Below are 14179 nucleotides of genomic sequence, written 5' to 3'. Positions count from 1 at the left end.
CTTGAACAAGTTATGCAATTTCTCTGCCAACATTCTACCATGTCTCTAAAAGTAATGTTTATGAACAGAAAAATGACTTCTGTTTTTTTCAATGCAGGCACTACCCAATTAGTATTTCCTTCCCCCAAATTCTGGATTACTGTATAGGAAGAAATATATATGAGAGTAATATTTCACGCTCGGCCGGGTAAGACAAATTTTGTCTGTTGTAAATTCTATGGAATTAAAACCTAAAACAGTGTTACATCATAACAGGCAAAATCATTTGCATGCTTTAATTTTTGCTTGAGTTTCTTGTTGAGCAAAATGAGCAAATTTTTGCAATTTTTACTGGACTTACAAGCATATAACGTCTGTGGAGCAATGTGAAACATTTTCACACTCCACGGGTGGCATAACATTTCTTGGTGGAATGCTGCAGGTGGTAACGTTGCAAGGAGAAAAAAGTTGGGAGACACCTACCTGCCACTATCACATGAAGCTGATGAAGGATTTGGATGACGTACCACCGGACGTCCAGGTGACAGTGGAGCAGGGTGTGGTTATGTGAAGCCTGGGACATGGATACTATACATTTTTAAAAGTTTCTATACAGTACAAGTGCTGTCTACATTTAATATGTGAGTACAGAGCACAAGGGAAAAGAAAGAACAACTGCATACCAAGCAATTTCGAGTGATTTTGATCATCAATTTATATCTGGCAGCACAGATAGACATGGATGTCTAGTAAAAAGAATGCATACTTTGTGTTCTGATTTTGATCATAGATTTATTTCTGGCAGAACCAACAGACGTGGAAGTCTGGTAATGGTTTAAAGAATGCATACTCTGTGTTTTGTTACGTGGTACTGTTATCCTACCTTCCAAAATTATATGAGGTCTTACGTCACAAAAATGTACAAACAATTTCAAGTTAAAGCCTTCATGAAATCTAAATAAGTTTCGATACAAGTGAAAAATTCATAGATAGGTCATGGAATTCCCTTAATTGATATTAATTTGAATACAATTGATAATACAGCAGAAAAACTACAAACATGCAAACAGCACAGCCGATAGACTGTTTCTGTTTTGTATTAAAATTCAAGGATGTTTCTTTTCCCACAGCCTAGTTAGGGTTATTTTATTCACCTGCTCCCTCTAATTTAGTTTATTATACACAGGAATTCACTTGTCATTCATCAGTTGTTGCTACGTAGGGCAAGCCTCAGGCAAGGTTTGGTTCTAAAGGCAATCTCTTGTGGACAAAGCATGCATAGAATTTGAATAACTTACAGGAATGGTCTACTGTATTCATCATATATTTCGCAGAGTTTTTGTTTTCTTGAATTTCACAGGTCAGTCGCTATTCGCAAATTTAACAACACACAAATATATTACTATGTAACTCTGATCTCAACATGAATGGGACTTTTATGCATACATGTACTGGTATGCAGTACACAGAGTACATATTAACAAGGTATGTGACAATACTGTTCTTTTATGATCATGAATTTAACCACTTGTGGAATTGTTCGGGAAGTCCCGATTTGCAACAAATTAGACTCGCTAAATATGTGGCTTACACAGTATCATGTGCAAGCGAGTTTTCAGAGACTTCCTAACCTGTCTGGACTGGGAGGTTGCATGCTGATGAAGTAAAGCACCTGGCAGGTCACTCAATTTCCCAACAAAATTGGACAGCAATGTTATCTCTGCCACTAGCTGGGCAGGGAAACCAACGACCTGCTGCACGTAGATCGATGGCGTCTGGCTGGTATTCTGAACCGAGGCCAGTGCTGCTGCGGCAGACTGAAAGTTTAAGAATCTGGAGAAAGAAAGATATCAAATCATGATTGACCACTAAAAACAGCAATGATGATCTAGTGTTTCAAAGAAAAAAGTGCCTGAATAAATAATCAGTTCTCTTTATCTCGAATTATCATTGTTATTCCACAACCAAGTGTGCAAACCCAATCTTTTGACAACTGATTTTTTTTTTTTCCTAGTCCACTCACTGAAGCAATTGAATGAATGCTCTGTGCTTATTAACATGACATTGATTTCCCTCGATTTATATTTCAGAATACAGGGTCTTTTCACATTTCCTTTTACAGTGGTTTTCTGAAAGAGCAATATTGAATTTCACTTTTTGTTTCTTTTTTTTTCTTTTTTTTGGGGGGGAGTCTGCAAGAGAAAAATAGTGATATTTTTTCTAGAAATGAAACTCAAGATGTTGTCACTCTTGTACAAGTGATTTCAACAAAAATTATGAACAAGATTATCCAGATTCAGCTGCAAATATCCCAGCAAATAACAATAGCCACCTAAGAAAAAGATAAGGTTTATGTTACTCTGTACATTTCTCAGGGGGCAATTGCCACATTTATGCATATACTGTAAAACCTTAACTTTTTGCATGCATGAAACTTTCACATATTTTGTGAGGAGCCAAGATTTAAGTAAAATGCAAACATAAGGTTTTGTCTGCACAATGCATTGAATACCAGTGGCAATTTGAGAAAGTTTCATGCTCCTATACAAATGTTTCTAGTTTCACAATATGTTGGTAAGGGTAAACAACACTACTAACAATAATGCAATGGCTCAGAGATCTAAGACCCCGTTTACAGTGCGAGGCTGGGCCGAGCCACGGCCAAGCCGCGGCCGAGCCCCGCAATTTTGATCGTTTACACTGCCGGGTTTGGCCGCGCTTTTTTATTCAAACCTTTCAATATTTTGTCATAGTGGCGCTCTGCTTGTAAACTAACGCAATTTGGTATTGTCTGATTTCAGACCCTTTGCCAACTGAATTCCGTGATGACGAAGTCGCCGTTCGGGCAAAGACCTTTGCCGAAGGAAAAAATCCTTTGCAGGACAAAACTACCTTAAACTATACTAGTTTTCGATGTTGAGGGGGTTAATATCGTGAATAGCGAAATAGTAGGGCAGAGGGTTTGGAAGCCAGACTAAAATTGGCCGCGCATTTGGCCCAGTTTGCGTTTACACTGAGAAAAGGCTGGGCTCGGCCGCGGCCGAGACTACCTCCAGAGCAAGGCCAAATGCGAGGCCAATTTTGGCCTCGCATTTGGCCTTTTGCGCGTTTACGCTGAAATGAAGGTGGGCTGGGCCGCGGCCGAGCCTCGCACTGTAAATGGGGTCATAGTCTAGAATAACTATTGTGTCCCCACCTCTGAAGGAAAGAATGCACGTATGTGAAGAAGAATAGAATGTCCTCCCTCAGTTTCTCAGATTCTTGGACCAGTCCATCTGTCCATGGGGGAAAAGACAAAACTAATGTTTACCTGAAAGACAAAAATAAACTGCAAACATAACATTTTGTCCCTCTTGTTATTTTCAACTAAGCAAACACATCGAAAGAGAAATTCCTCACAGGCAATTTAACAAATTTGTTGTGAGAATGCAAAATGTTTAGCACTTTTCCCTGAAATATGAATGACGCCTACTATACAATGTATGTCATAAATTAACAGATCATTCAATCTCTTTCAGCTGCAATGGCAATGGCAGTCATTTGTTACCTTACGGCTTACTTGGGCTTTCATGTGTTTTGAGTGCCGACTAGCACAGAAAACCCCAATAGCATTGTACACACTGTCCAAAGTCCCAGGCATACAAAGGATTAGAATCAGGAATAACTGAATCAGAGTACACCTGCAAATTTGCATATCTTATGTAAAGACTCCCTGACACACATACACACACAAAAACACACAATAGCCGGGTTCACACGTGCAAATTAGCGGGATGACGATCGCGATACACATCCCGAGTTTTTTTGCGAGCGTCCACACGTACCAAATTAGCGAGATAGCGATCGCGATCGGTATCCCGCTAATTTGGCGAGCGTCCACACGTACCGAATTATCCCGCGAATTGCCGATAGAGACAACAGCAAAGCCTGCAAACTGGGTCACACAGCGCCCTTCTCTATCACTGCCTGCGCGCACTTACCTTTGTCCATTGTCTTTTACGCGTCAGTGGTGTGGTTCGCGCGCTGTTGTTATTGTTCTCCAAAGAGGTGAAGGACCTCTTCGCAGAGGCCTCGCTGTTGTGATGTGCGCATTGCATGATGGGATGTAAAAACTCGAGATTGTAATCCCGACCGTTCACACGTACCAGCGCGGGGCCAATTATCCCGCTAATTGGCGAACCAGCGCAAGATTTCTTGGGATTAGCATCGCGATGCTTATCCCGCTAATTTTCGGGTTTTTTCTGTCCACACGTGCAAAAAACTTGGGATGACGATCGCGATGCAAATCTCGAGATTTGTATCCCGCTAATTGGTGTACGTGTGAACCCGGCTAATGATAGCTCACTTGATACAGACAACTTTACTTCAGCTACAATGACGAAATTGATCGCAATGCGTAATATCATTTACTGAAATACAGTAACCAAGTGTTGAGTTTACATATAATGTCCCTAGATTCAACAAGACCTCATATCTAAATTCACAAATTTTCAGGAGAGAAAAAAAAAACAACCTCATTTTTCAACATTTCTGCAAAATATCATCAATGTTGATGTCAAGTAATGTAGAAACACAGTTTTGGATTAAATCACATTAACAATTCTTCCATTTTAGAACTCAAATCAATATTCATGATATTCAAAATTGCAATGAGTATGTGCGCAGTGAAGAAGTATTCTGTGTATAAAAAGATAGTCAAAAAATACCAAAATCTCACCAGTTATTGACCAACGACTCTCCTTTCCAAGAAGTGATTCAATCTTACCAATGGCTTGCCTTACAGTCAACATTTGCACAGGAGAAAGATGGAAGATATCAGAAGGTCAGAATTCAAATCATGACAACATGATGACACTCAGATGAAATGGAGCCATTTGATAAAGTCTAAAGAGATAATAATGTAGAATCCATTCTATGATTTGCTCTCTAACAGTCAACCTTGGAGCGAAAGAAACAGAGAAAATTAAACAAGAATTCAAACCAGGGCATTAAGGATGCCTTTGATTTAAAATACTGTAAAAGTGTACATTTTTATGCCAGTAATTTTATGCGCTCAGCCAGATACATGATTTTAAATCTGCGGAATCAAAATCAAAATATAAAACAGTATTACATGCTGTATATGCCTAATATTTTGCAAGGTTTTTATTTTTGCACATTTGGAAAGTTGAGTGCAACATGAATATTGGATATCTACTTGTGCACGAAATACAACATTTCAAACCCTGCTACCATGGGTAACTCAGCTGTCCTTACCTAAGGACACTAAACAGGTGCTGCCTTTGGTCAATCAAAGCAGTGGACGTGATGAAGGTGAAGCCAAACAGTTGGGTCACACAACTCTCCTGTTGACCAGGGCAAAGGTCATTGCCCTCAAGTAACCTTTAATCAGGACAAAGAATAAACAAGGCAATAACCAAACTGTGTTTTCTTAATCGTTGTTTGGAGTCATTACATTTCAACTTAATGTTCCTGGAATATGTAAATTTTGATAATCAAGGACTCGTATACATCTTGCACAGTCATCTTGTTTCTTGTGCAAGTATAACATGCTAATACAACACTAGTGAGAAGGTTGTTGATGTTTTGGGGGGTCTTTTAAGCAGATTAATTTTCTGATATGACTCACAAAGTTATTCCACAAAGTACAGTTGTAGACATGTCATTTCCAACAAAACATCAAAATCAAAGCATGTCAATAGAACACTGTTTTAGCATATTTACAATGATGTGTTCTGTTTTGATTGATCATTAATTCTATTGTTAATGACTGGACATGATAGAAGGCAGAAAGTATGCATGTACATCATGAAAAGTATACAGTAACAAAATTGCTCTCATACAATCAATAAATAACCTGTTTTATGTCTGCCTTGTACGTATACCAAATAGTTGGATAAGGTGAAAGTTTAAAGGGATCGTATAGTTTTGGTTGAGACCTAATTCAGGTTTCTAACATTTTTTGGTGAGATAATTAGAAACCTCCTATGAAATATGAAAGAGCATGTAATTCCATGAGGAATTCAACGTCTATTTTATGAAAATTGGTTTTAAAATGGCTGAGATATCCAAAACAGAGCGATTCTAATAAAGTGTGGGACCCACATTTTATAACGATCACTTTGTTTCACTTTGTTTTTGGATGTTTCAGTCATTTCAAACCCGATTTTCATCAAACAAACTTTGAATTTCCCTTGAAATGGTATGCTCTGTACGGTACTAAGTGTTTTCATGGTATCTCGTAAAAAGGTAAAAGCCCAATTCTCATCTCCACCAATACTATACTATCCCTTTAAGCTCTTTTTACAAATGGCCCTCTATGTGCCATCTACTTTTTCTCACTGTCCTACAGAACCAAGATGCAGAAATTTATGTGCATGATGTACAAATCACTACATAAGTCTTGTCTCTGAACTGAAACTGCACAGCAGTATACCTGCTGAAGGTTCTTGTTCCAAAGAACCCGTTGCTGGTTGGACGCCATAGCGATGGATTGCCCCTGTATTTTGAGCAATCGAATCTTGGGGGATCCCATGGGAGATCTAAAAAATAAGAAGGAATGGGGAATCGAGAGAAAAAATACTATTACCGTAACAAGTTAAACAAAAAGGAAGGTTATATCGCAATGGGGGAGGGGGGCTTACAGGAAAAATTACTGAAATATATTCTTTTATAGACTATGATGTCTATTTGGCATAACTAAACCATTGCGGTTTTTGTACACTTTTCTTAAATTTAGAAGAAAATATCAGATATGTATTGTAAAAAGATATTTAGCACATCAATAACATTGTTGTCTTGAGATAATACCAAAGTCTACTCAACATATTGACATGATGCCATTTATTACCTGTACATCCGGACTATTCTTCAAATGTATCAAGACCGTTTTCATGGGCAGTAACGCCAACTCTCACCTAAATCCTGATTAAGACGTATCCGCTTTGCGTCGTGATCTGCGTCATCCTCAGCAGACATTACCGGTGAGAGGGGAGGGGTAATGTCATCCGACAGAGTGACAGAGAATGGTAGACTCCCGTCTTCCATCTCTACGGCTGTAAATGGAGAAAGTGATAGTCCAGTCATAACATGTTACTAATAAACTATCCGCTTAAATACAGAGAAAAAAAAATGACAAAAAATACCTGCATTCAGTCAGGTGACTATCACATATCCCATACATGATAGTTCAATAATGTACAGTACTCTGCACTGCATTTGTTTGAAAACAAATATCAGTACAGCTTGGGTCTTCATGCAAAAAAAAAAAAAAAAAAAAAAAACTTCCTTTGTCCTGGATAAAAAAAGAAAAAGAAAGTAAGATGGCAGTACATTCTCAGGCTCCAGTTAAAAATTTCTTGAGCACACTCAAAAGTACCCAATGACATCTAAATATTTATAAAGTCTACACACATGCACAGCTACACAAGCAACAGAAGAGTCACATGATCAACATCTAGACTGCTCTCGCAAAGCCGAGATAAAATGTCAGTCTATATAAAACTGGGTATGATGACTTCTTGGGTGATTTCACGGTCAGCGATGTTGAAGGTATTGGTGTCATCTCAACAGTAGCACTTGCCAAATTGTAGAAACTTAAGATCAGTTGATGAAAGCATGTTGAGCCAAGGTTTAAGATCTAGACATTAAATATCAATATGTCATCAAATTTTCATGACATATTCTACACTTGAAACGCAAGCCGCCCATGAAAGATTAAATCATAGTGCCGTCCAAATTCGACCATCGACTAGAATCTACATGAAAAACCTAGCGTTATGCTTTTGTGTGCAGTCAAATTTTGGCATGATGGGAGGTCGAACCTTGGACTTGGTGCAGGGTTTTCTTACATGCAAAATTTTATTTCTGATCCAAGACTCGCAGGAGTCAAGTCCAGTGTCAAGTCCAGGGTGGGCTGTCTTCTACTGGACAAAACCCAAAGCTCAACTAAGAAGAGTTCTACATAAGAATGTGATGTTTATTTGAACACCTTCCCCCACCCCCACCCCCCACGATACACTAGCTAACTGTAACAAACACTAATCGATCCCTATCAAGTTTCTGCAATGCTATCACAAGTTGTGTATCAGAAAGACAGAATCTATCACGATATGGATTAGTTTGTCAGAACTTTCCAACTTTACTTTTGGTGTTGGTGCTCCTGGTGTTTCCATGTGATGATGATCGAATGAGACCCACACTCCATGAGTCCCAATCGAGTCCATGCACCATGTATGAATGTCGCCTCCCGTCACGTCGCGGAAAGACTTTTATGGGAGTTAATAGAATCTATATATGCCTATGACTATGTTAGGACGAACGTTAAGTCTTTACGTTAGACATTTACAGCCCTTTGACTTCGTAACTTCTACTATACTGTAGGCCCTGGCCCTAGTAAGTACATCGTACTAGGTAATCTCCCCCCCCCCTTTACTGAGATCACCACACGTTCCTGCCCCAGTATAGAGTCTAGATGGTCTAAAGTAGGTGTCCAACACATCGACACTGTGCACTGAAACCGACACCCCTCTAACACGTTATTTATAACTTTACTGGGGATTTGAAGATGTCAAAATCATTAGATCTAACGATAGAGTTCTACTGAAAAACCCGAAAATAAACAAGATCAACACTAAAACAGCAAAACAATGATACCGTAGATTATAAATGCACATAACATAGGAAAAGCATTATGTGCATTTCGCACGTATTGTCAATAGACCTGCAACAGTAGCCCTATTGTTGCATGTAGGGGTTCCATCTCATACGATATTGCCAGATTTGTCACGGATATTATCTCGCCGCTGGTTGGACAATCAGGCTACCATCTTCAAAACAGTAAGGACTTAGTGAACAAGCTTTCTGATCTCGTACTCGACCAAGATGAGGTCATGGTGAGTTATGACGTAACAGCCCTGTTCACTTGTACCCTGGTGAAGGAATCACTGTCCATTATAAAGGAACGTTTGCGCAATGATACCTCGCTGATGGATCGCACGGAGTTATCGGTAGAGCAAATTATGAACTTATTGGAATACTGTCTCACCACCACATACTTCCAATACGATGGTGAATTTTACCAGCAACTGGAGGGTGCAGCCATGGGCTCGCCGGTGTCTCCCATCACTGCCAATCTATTCATGGAAGACTTTGAATCGAAGACACTCAAATCGTATCCTGTCCCCCCAAAATTTTGGGGTCGTTATGTGGACGATACAATTGTTGTCATAAAGGAAGATCAAATTGACCAGTTCACCGACCACATCAACTCACAGCATTCTTCCATCAAGTTTACCATGGAACGGGAAGAGAATGGACAAATTCCGGTGTTGGATGTACTCATTTCACGGAATCAGGAAGGCCGCTTGAGCTTTTCGGTCTATCGCAAGCCCACCCACACAGAACAATCCCTGAACTTCACTTCTCATCACCCCCTCCAACACAAATTAGGGGTGATTAGGACATTAAATGACCGAGCACACACCATTGTGTCTAAGGAGGAAGACCGACAACAGGAAATCAACAAAATCCGCAAATCACTCGCTGTGTGTGGGTACCAGGAGTGGACTTGGAACACAGTAGCCAGGAATAAGTCGCGCGACGACAACAGGATTCCCAGACGTAACATCGTTCCATCCAAAGGCAATGTCGGCATTCCCTATGTAGCGGGTGTCACTGAGTCTCTTCAGAGACTATTTAGATCTCATGGCATAAGCACATATGTGAAGCCACAAAATACACTAAGATCACTCCTGGTAGCACCCAAGGACAAAGCAAACAAAGTTGACAAACGTGGTGTCATATACCAGGTACCATGCAGAGAATGTTCATCAACATATGTAGGGGAGAGTGCCCGACCCCTCAAAACTCGTCTGGACGAACATGCCCGACCTTCATCACCGGTCGGCGCGCACGCTTCATTCCATGACATTGATTGGGATGGAGTGAAAGTACTGGACAGAGAGGATAATTGGTACAAGCGAGGAGTCAAGGAGGCCATCAACATAAGGAGAACTAAAAGTGACCTGAACAAGGACCAGGGACGCCACCACCTACCCAGGACCTACGACCACCTCATCTTGTCACGTGACTCGCGCCCCAGTAGGCGAGGTCACGTGACCACCAATTCCCGGTAACCATCAATGGCTCCGAAGGTCGATGGATGTCAGTCGCAGGCCACCACCGCTAAACAAGTAAGTTGTGAGATTTTTGGTTTAAATTTTCTTTCCATCAAGATTTTTAGAGGGTAGGACTAAGGTAGTTAGGGGTGTTGGTTTCAAAATACGGCACAACTGAGCGCATCAAAATAACATTAACAATGAACAACCCACGCACGCGTTCGAAGCAGTCATCTTGGACCAGAGCGTGTATCGCAAATTGCATTGCAATGCGAGCTTGTGAATTCAGAGCATTTTCTACTGATAGAAAAAAGGCCGAAAAAAAATTATAGGGGGTGTCGATGTGTTTGTACACCCAACCCAGCCCCAGGGAGGTGGGATCCCACTTCCCTGCCCATGGCCAACCATACCGTGTTACTGGTTACAGCTATACAGCGCCCCGGGTCGAGGTCGGGGTTACACACAAAAACACTGTTATATTCTTATAAAAATACATGTATCATCATGATCATGATTCAGTTTCGCAGATATAAACTCTTTGCTTTGTTACCTTCTCTTTTTACACTAACCAGCTAGGCCCTCCAGTTTGCGTCCAAGCGGTGATGACCATCCACTGTCAGACTATGGAATCGGACGGAACTATGTCGCATGTCGAATGCTGGCCGTGGATCTAGTACGTAGTAGGTCCAACCTCCTTATTTTGCTAGGGGTAGAGCCAAGGATGCTACGCTGCCTGTCGTCGCTGTGCTAGGTATAATGTATTAGTGTACGGTACATACACAAACAAACGAATAAACCAAGGAAGGAGCTTCAAACACACAGTTTGCGGCGCGGTACTAGAACGTCACCCGAGCCATCGGGCAACACAGTCCAGGGGCAGGGAGGTGACCTGCACAGTCATATACTGTACACGTACTCTCAAAATTTCGCGCGGGCACGCTGTTATTCTTGTTTCAAGCCGTCGAGATGTCAGTTCAAAACAAAGAAATTTTCAGATGCGAGTTTCTTCACTTTGTCTCCCTCTACAAATTAAATTTGTTAAGATCGCAACTGCTGATCTGTAAATCAACTAACATGTAGGAAAAAAGGAACCAGTGGGGCTCGAACCTGTCATCTACTGCTTTCCGGGCAGCGACACTACCACCAAAAAACAAATTTAATTTGTAGAGGGAGACAAAGTGAAGAAACTCGCATCTGAACCTTCACCCCTCTGAATAATATCTTTCTTTCAAAGAAAATTGTCTCCTCCTCCTCCTCCTCCTCCTCCTCCTCACTACACAAAGACGTCACTCCTATGACGACATTTTTGCAAATAGTAATACTGTATTTGCATTCTGAAATATGTGAGCAGCTTTGCACCCTCACTCTGTGAAATGTAATAATAACAAACAATTGTGACATCACAAAGCAATTCTGATATTGCGCATTGCGTCGTACAATCATTCTGTGAAATGTAACAATAAAACATTTCTAACAAAACAATTGTGACGTCACAAAGCAATTTTGACATTGCGCACTGCTTCGTTCCGTCAGTCTGACAGTAGTGTGACATGTATCAATTTCTTACAAAGCAATTGTGACGTCATAAAGCAATTCTGACATTGCGCACTGCTTATAGTACCGTCACTCTGTGAAATGTAACATGTTTGAACAAAACATAAACATCACAAAGCAACTTGACATCGTGCGCTGCTTACTGAGGGTCCCTTCCCTCACAACATCGCATCCACAACACTTCTCGCTTCGCATTTTCCCCTTCTTTTGTTTAAATTTTTTGATCCAAAATATATAAAACAAATACACTTTGCCTAAGCTAATTTCGAGTTTCTGGTTTAAACTATTAAAGGCCTTAGTGCCTCCGAAATAACTATTCACTTCAGGGGCTGCGCTCCTCAGTGAATAGTTCCTTCGGAGTCACCTCTGCCCATAGTGTGGCGAGAACACCCTGAAATTCATTTTTTTTGAATTTGTATGTGTACGTGCCACTACAACGAGACATGGATAAAGACTATGTATGAGTTCATTTATACTGACCTATGCCTACTCGTTAGATTGTGTACGGTACGTAGAACTTACGTGTGTACTGTGTATACGAACCCTTACACTGCGAGTCCACAGATACACTGTATACACTGCTGTCACTCGTACAGCACATGAATCTAGGTTGCCTTGTCTATTAACAAGTAGGGTGGTAATAACAGTTAATATACGGAGGGACGAATTAGAGATTTATATTTGTAGGTACTTACCTGCTTTTCTTGGCATCTTTTCTGGTGATAGTTGTCATAATTTGCAGTCCCTTTTTGTATTGTCAACGTAACTTACGATAATTCTTCTTCATAGTTGCAAGAACCCCTATGTGTGTAATGAATCAGTCCATATGCAGCTGTGAGAAGGAAGTTGCGCTGAAGTAGCGCTGTGGTAGCGCATTCGCGTTACACTACCAATGAAGAAGTAAACAATACGCGTAAATAGTGTAGAGTACGCGCTAGAGTAAAGGGGCCGACGGGTATAAAAACGCGCATATGCAGACGACTGTTTACTCGACACAGCTGTTCTGTTATAATTCAGAAGTTACAGATTTGTTTTCCCTTTTGATACAAGTACTTGGTGAATCCAAGCAACGTGAGTAAGAAGATGTTAGGATTTATAGTTGGTGCTGATAGCTAAGAGATAATTAAAGGCCCTTTAGGTGTTAAAACAATATATTTGAATGGTAAGGGATTTTAGTTCACGCAGAACGGGAATATTTATTGGGGTGAACATCTTTTGGGTTTGCTGTTGTTGTATAATTGCTGTATGTTATAATGTGGGTTGCATAGGAAGAGTGAGGGAAGATTTGAAAAAGGGGGTTAGAGAACAAAAATAAATGGTAAAATATAGAATTGTTAGATAATTTGTGGTTATTATGATAGGAAATAATATTCCGGTTAAGATGATATGTTGTTTGGGGGAATTTTATATGAAATTGCAGAAATTATGATTTTTGGCTCTCTTTACCATGTTTTGGGAAATTGTAATACACAGTGGCATATGGAGTTGAGGAATAAAAATCTTAATTAGTACAAATTGGGGGTAGAACTGGAGCTTAAATTGTTCTACACAGTATGCTCATTGTAGTAGTATATTGTGTGTCTCATATCTCTGAGTAGAAGTGGATTTATTGATTTTTGAAGCTCTTTACCAGGTTTTGAGAATTAATTGGTGATTTGATGGGTGACCTTTCAAGGTCCTATACAAATTCCAAGAATATTTCAAACAGAGTTATAATTCATATATAGGAAGATACAGCTGGCTTTACTGAATTTTATGATGTATATTTTGTTTAGAAACTCCATTGCTAACTTCTGTTAGGGATTTTTGGAGCTCTTTCCCATGTTTTTCTAGAATTATGATCTTTGGTAGATATAAATGCCTTTTGATGGATGTTTTAGAGAAGAAATATTTGATGTATTCCTGTGACCTTATTAGTTGATTTTATACTCAAATATGCAATATGGAAGTATAACAACAAATAGAATTATTCTAGTCTTTCTTATGTTTATTTGCCAGTCGAACCAGATAATTGACAACATGGAGGTGGAGTGGAGGGAGTACCCTCCACCTATTACATAGTATGTCTTTGATATAAGCCAAGCGTACCCTCGATAGGTATATAATGTATTTATAGGGTAATCATTATATAATTTTGTAAATATGTGCACTGTTGTGGTTATTGATCGCTACTAATTGAGCACAGAGATGCTCATCGTGTTCTTTTTATGATGTGTATACCCTTTTGTGTAAATATCAAGATGGATGCTTAATGCATCATACCAGCTTGATGTCGAAGTGACAGTTATTGTGTAATAGGTAGTAAACATGACCAAGGTTCTAATAAGAAGTACATGTATAAGATTTTAAATATCAATAACTGGTTTGATTATTTAATATGAGGAAAATATTAAGTAATACTCGAGTGAGGGAATAGGAATTGCTTCCCCACCCTTCCCCACTTCCCTCATCCCCTGCAACCGTGGCCACTACGTGGATGAGCTGGGAACTGAATGGACTAGCTGGCGGACCAGGCGAGGCCTAGGAGA

General features: G+C 39.9%; 2 protein-coding genes across 2 annotated transcripts in view; one reads left to right on the top strand and one right to left on the bottom strand.

Annotated features, from left to right (window-relative positions):
* The window catches only part of LOC139724100 (protein MMS22-like), a 40152-nt gene extending 29404 nt beyond the window's left edge, over positions 1–10748 (bottom strand). Inside the window, exons 1-8 of the mRNA XM_071635301.1 lie at positions 10648–10748; positions 6897–7034; positions 6416–6521; positions 5236–5361; positions 4697–4755; positions 3162–3254; positions 1611–1786; positions 463–553 (exon numbers count right to left, since the gene is read on the bottom strand). Coding sequence (XP_071491402.1) covers positions 463–553; positions 1611–1786; positions 3162–3254; positions 4697–4755; positions 5236–5361; positions 6416–6521; positions 6897–7026 — 781 coding nt within the window. The 5' untranslated portion in view covers positions 7027–7034; positions 10648–10748. The remainder of the gene's footprint in view (positions 1–462; positions 554–1610; positions 1787–3161; positions 3255–4696; positions 4756–5235; positions 5362–6415; positions 6522–6896; positions 7035–10647) is intronic.
* LOC139724089 (uncharacterized) lies at positions 8871–10115 on the top strand. Its single transcript, XM_071635292.1, has one exon. The coding sequence runs from the start codon at positions 8871–8873 to the stop codon at positions 10113–10115; it is 1245 nt and encodes a 414-aa protein (XP_071491393.1).
* Positions 10749–14179: the final 3431 nt, after the last annotated feature.

Source organism: Diadema antillarum, unplaced genomic scaffold, assembly GCF_040938485.1.
Source record: "Diadema antillarum isolate AM-2024a unplaced genomic scaffold, OU_Dant_1.0 scf00000015, whole genome shotgun sequence".
In the NCBI taxonomy this organism is placed as follows: domain Eukaryota; kingdom Metazoa; phylum Echinodermata; class Echinoidea; order Diadematoida; family Diadematidae; genus Diadema; species Diadema antillarum.
Note: the sequence above shows the minus strand (reverse complement) of the source record. Positions and strands in the feature narration are given on the sequence as shown.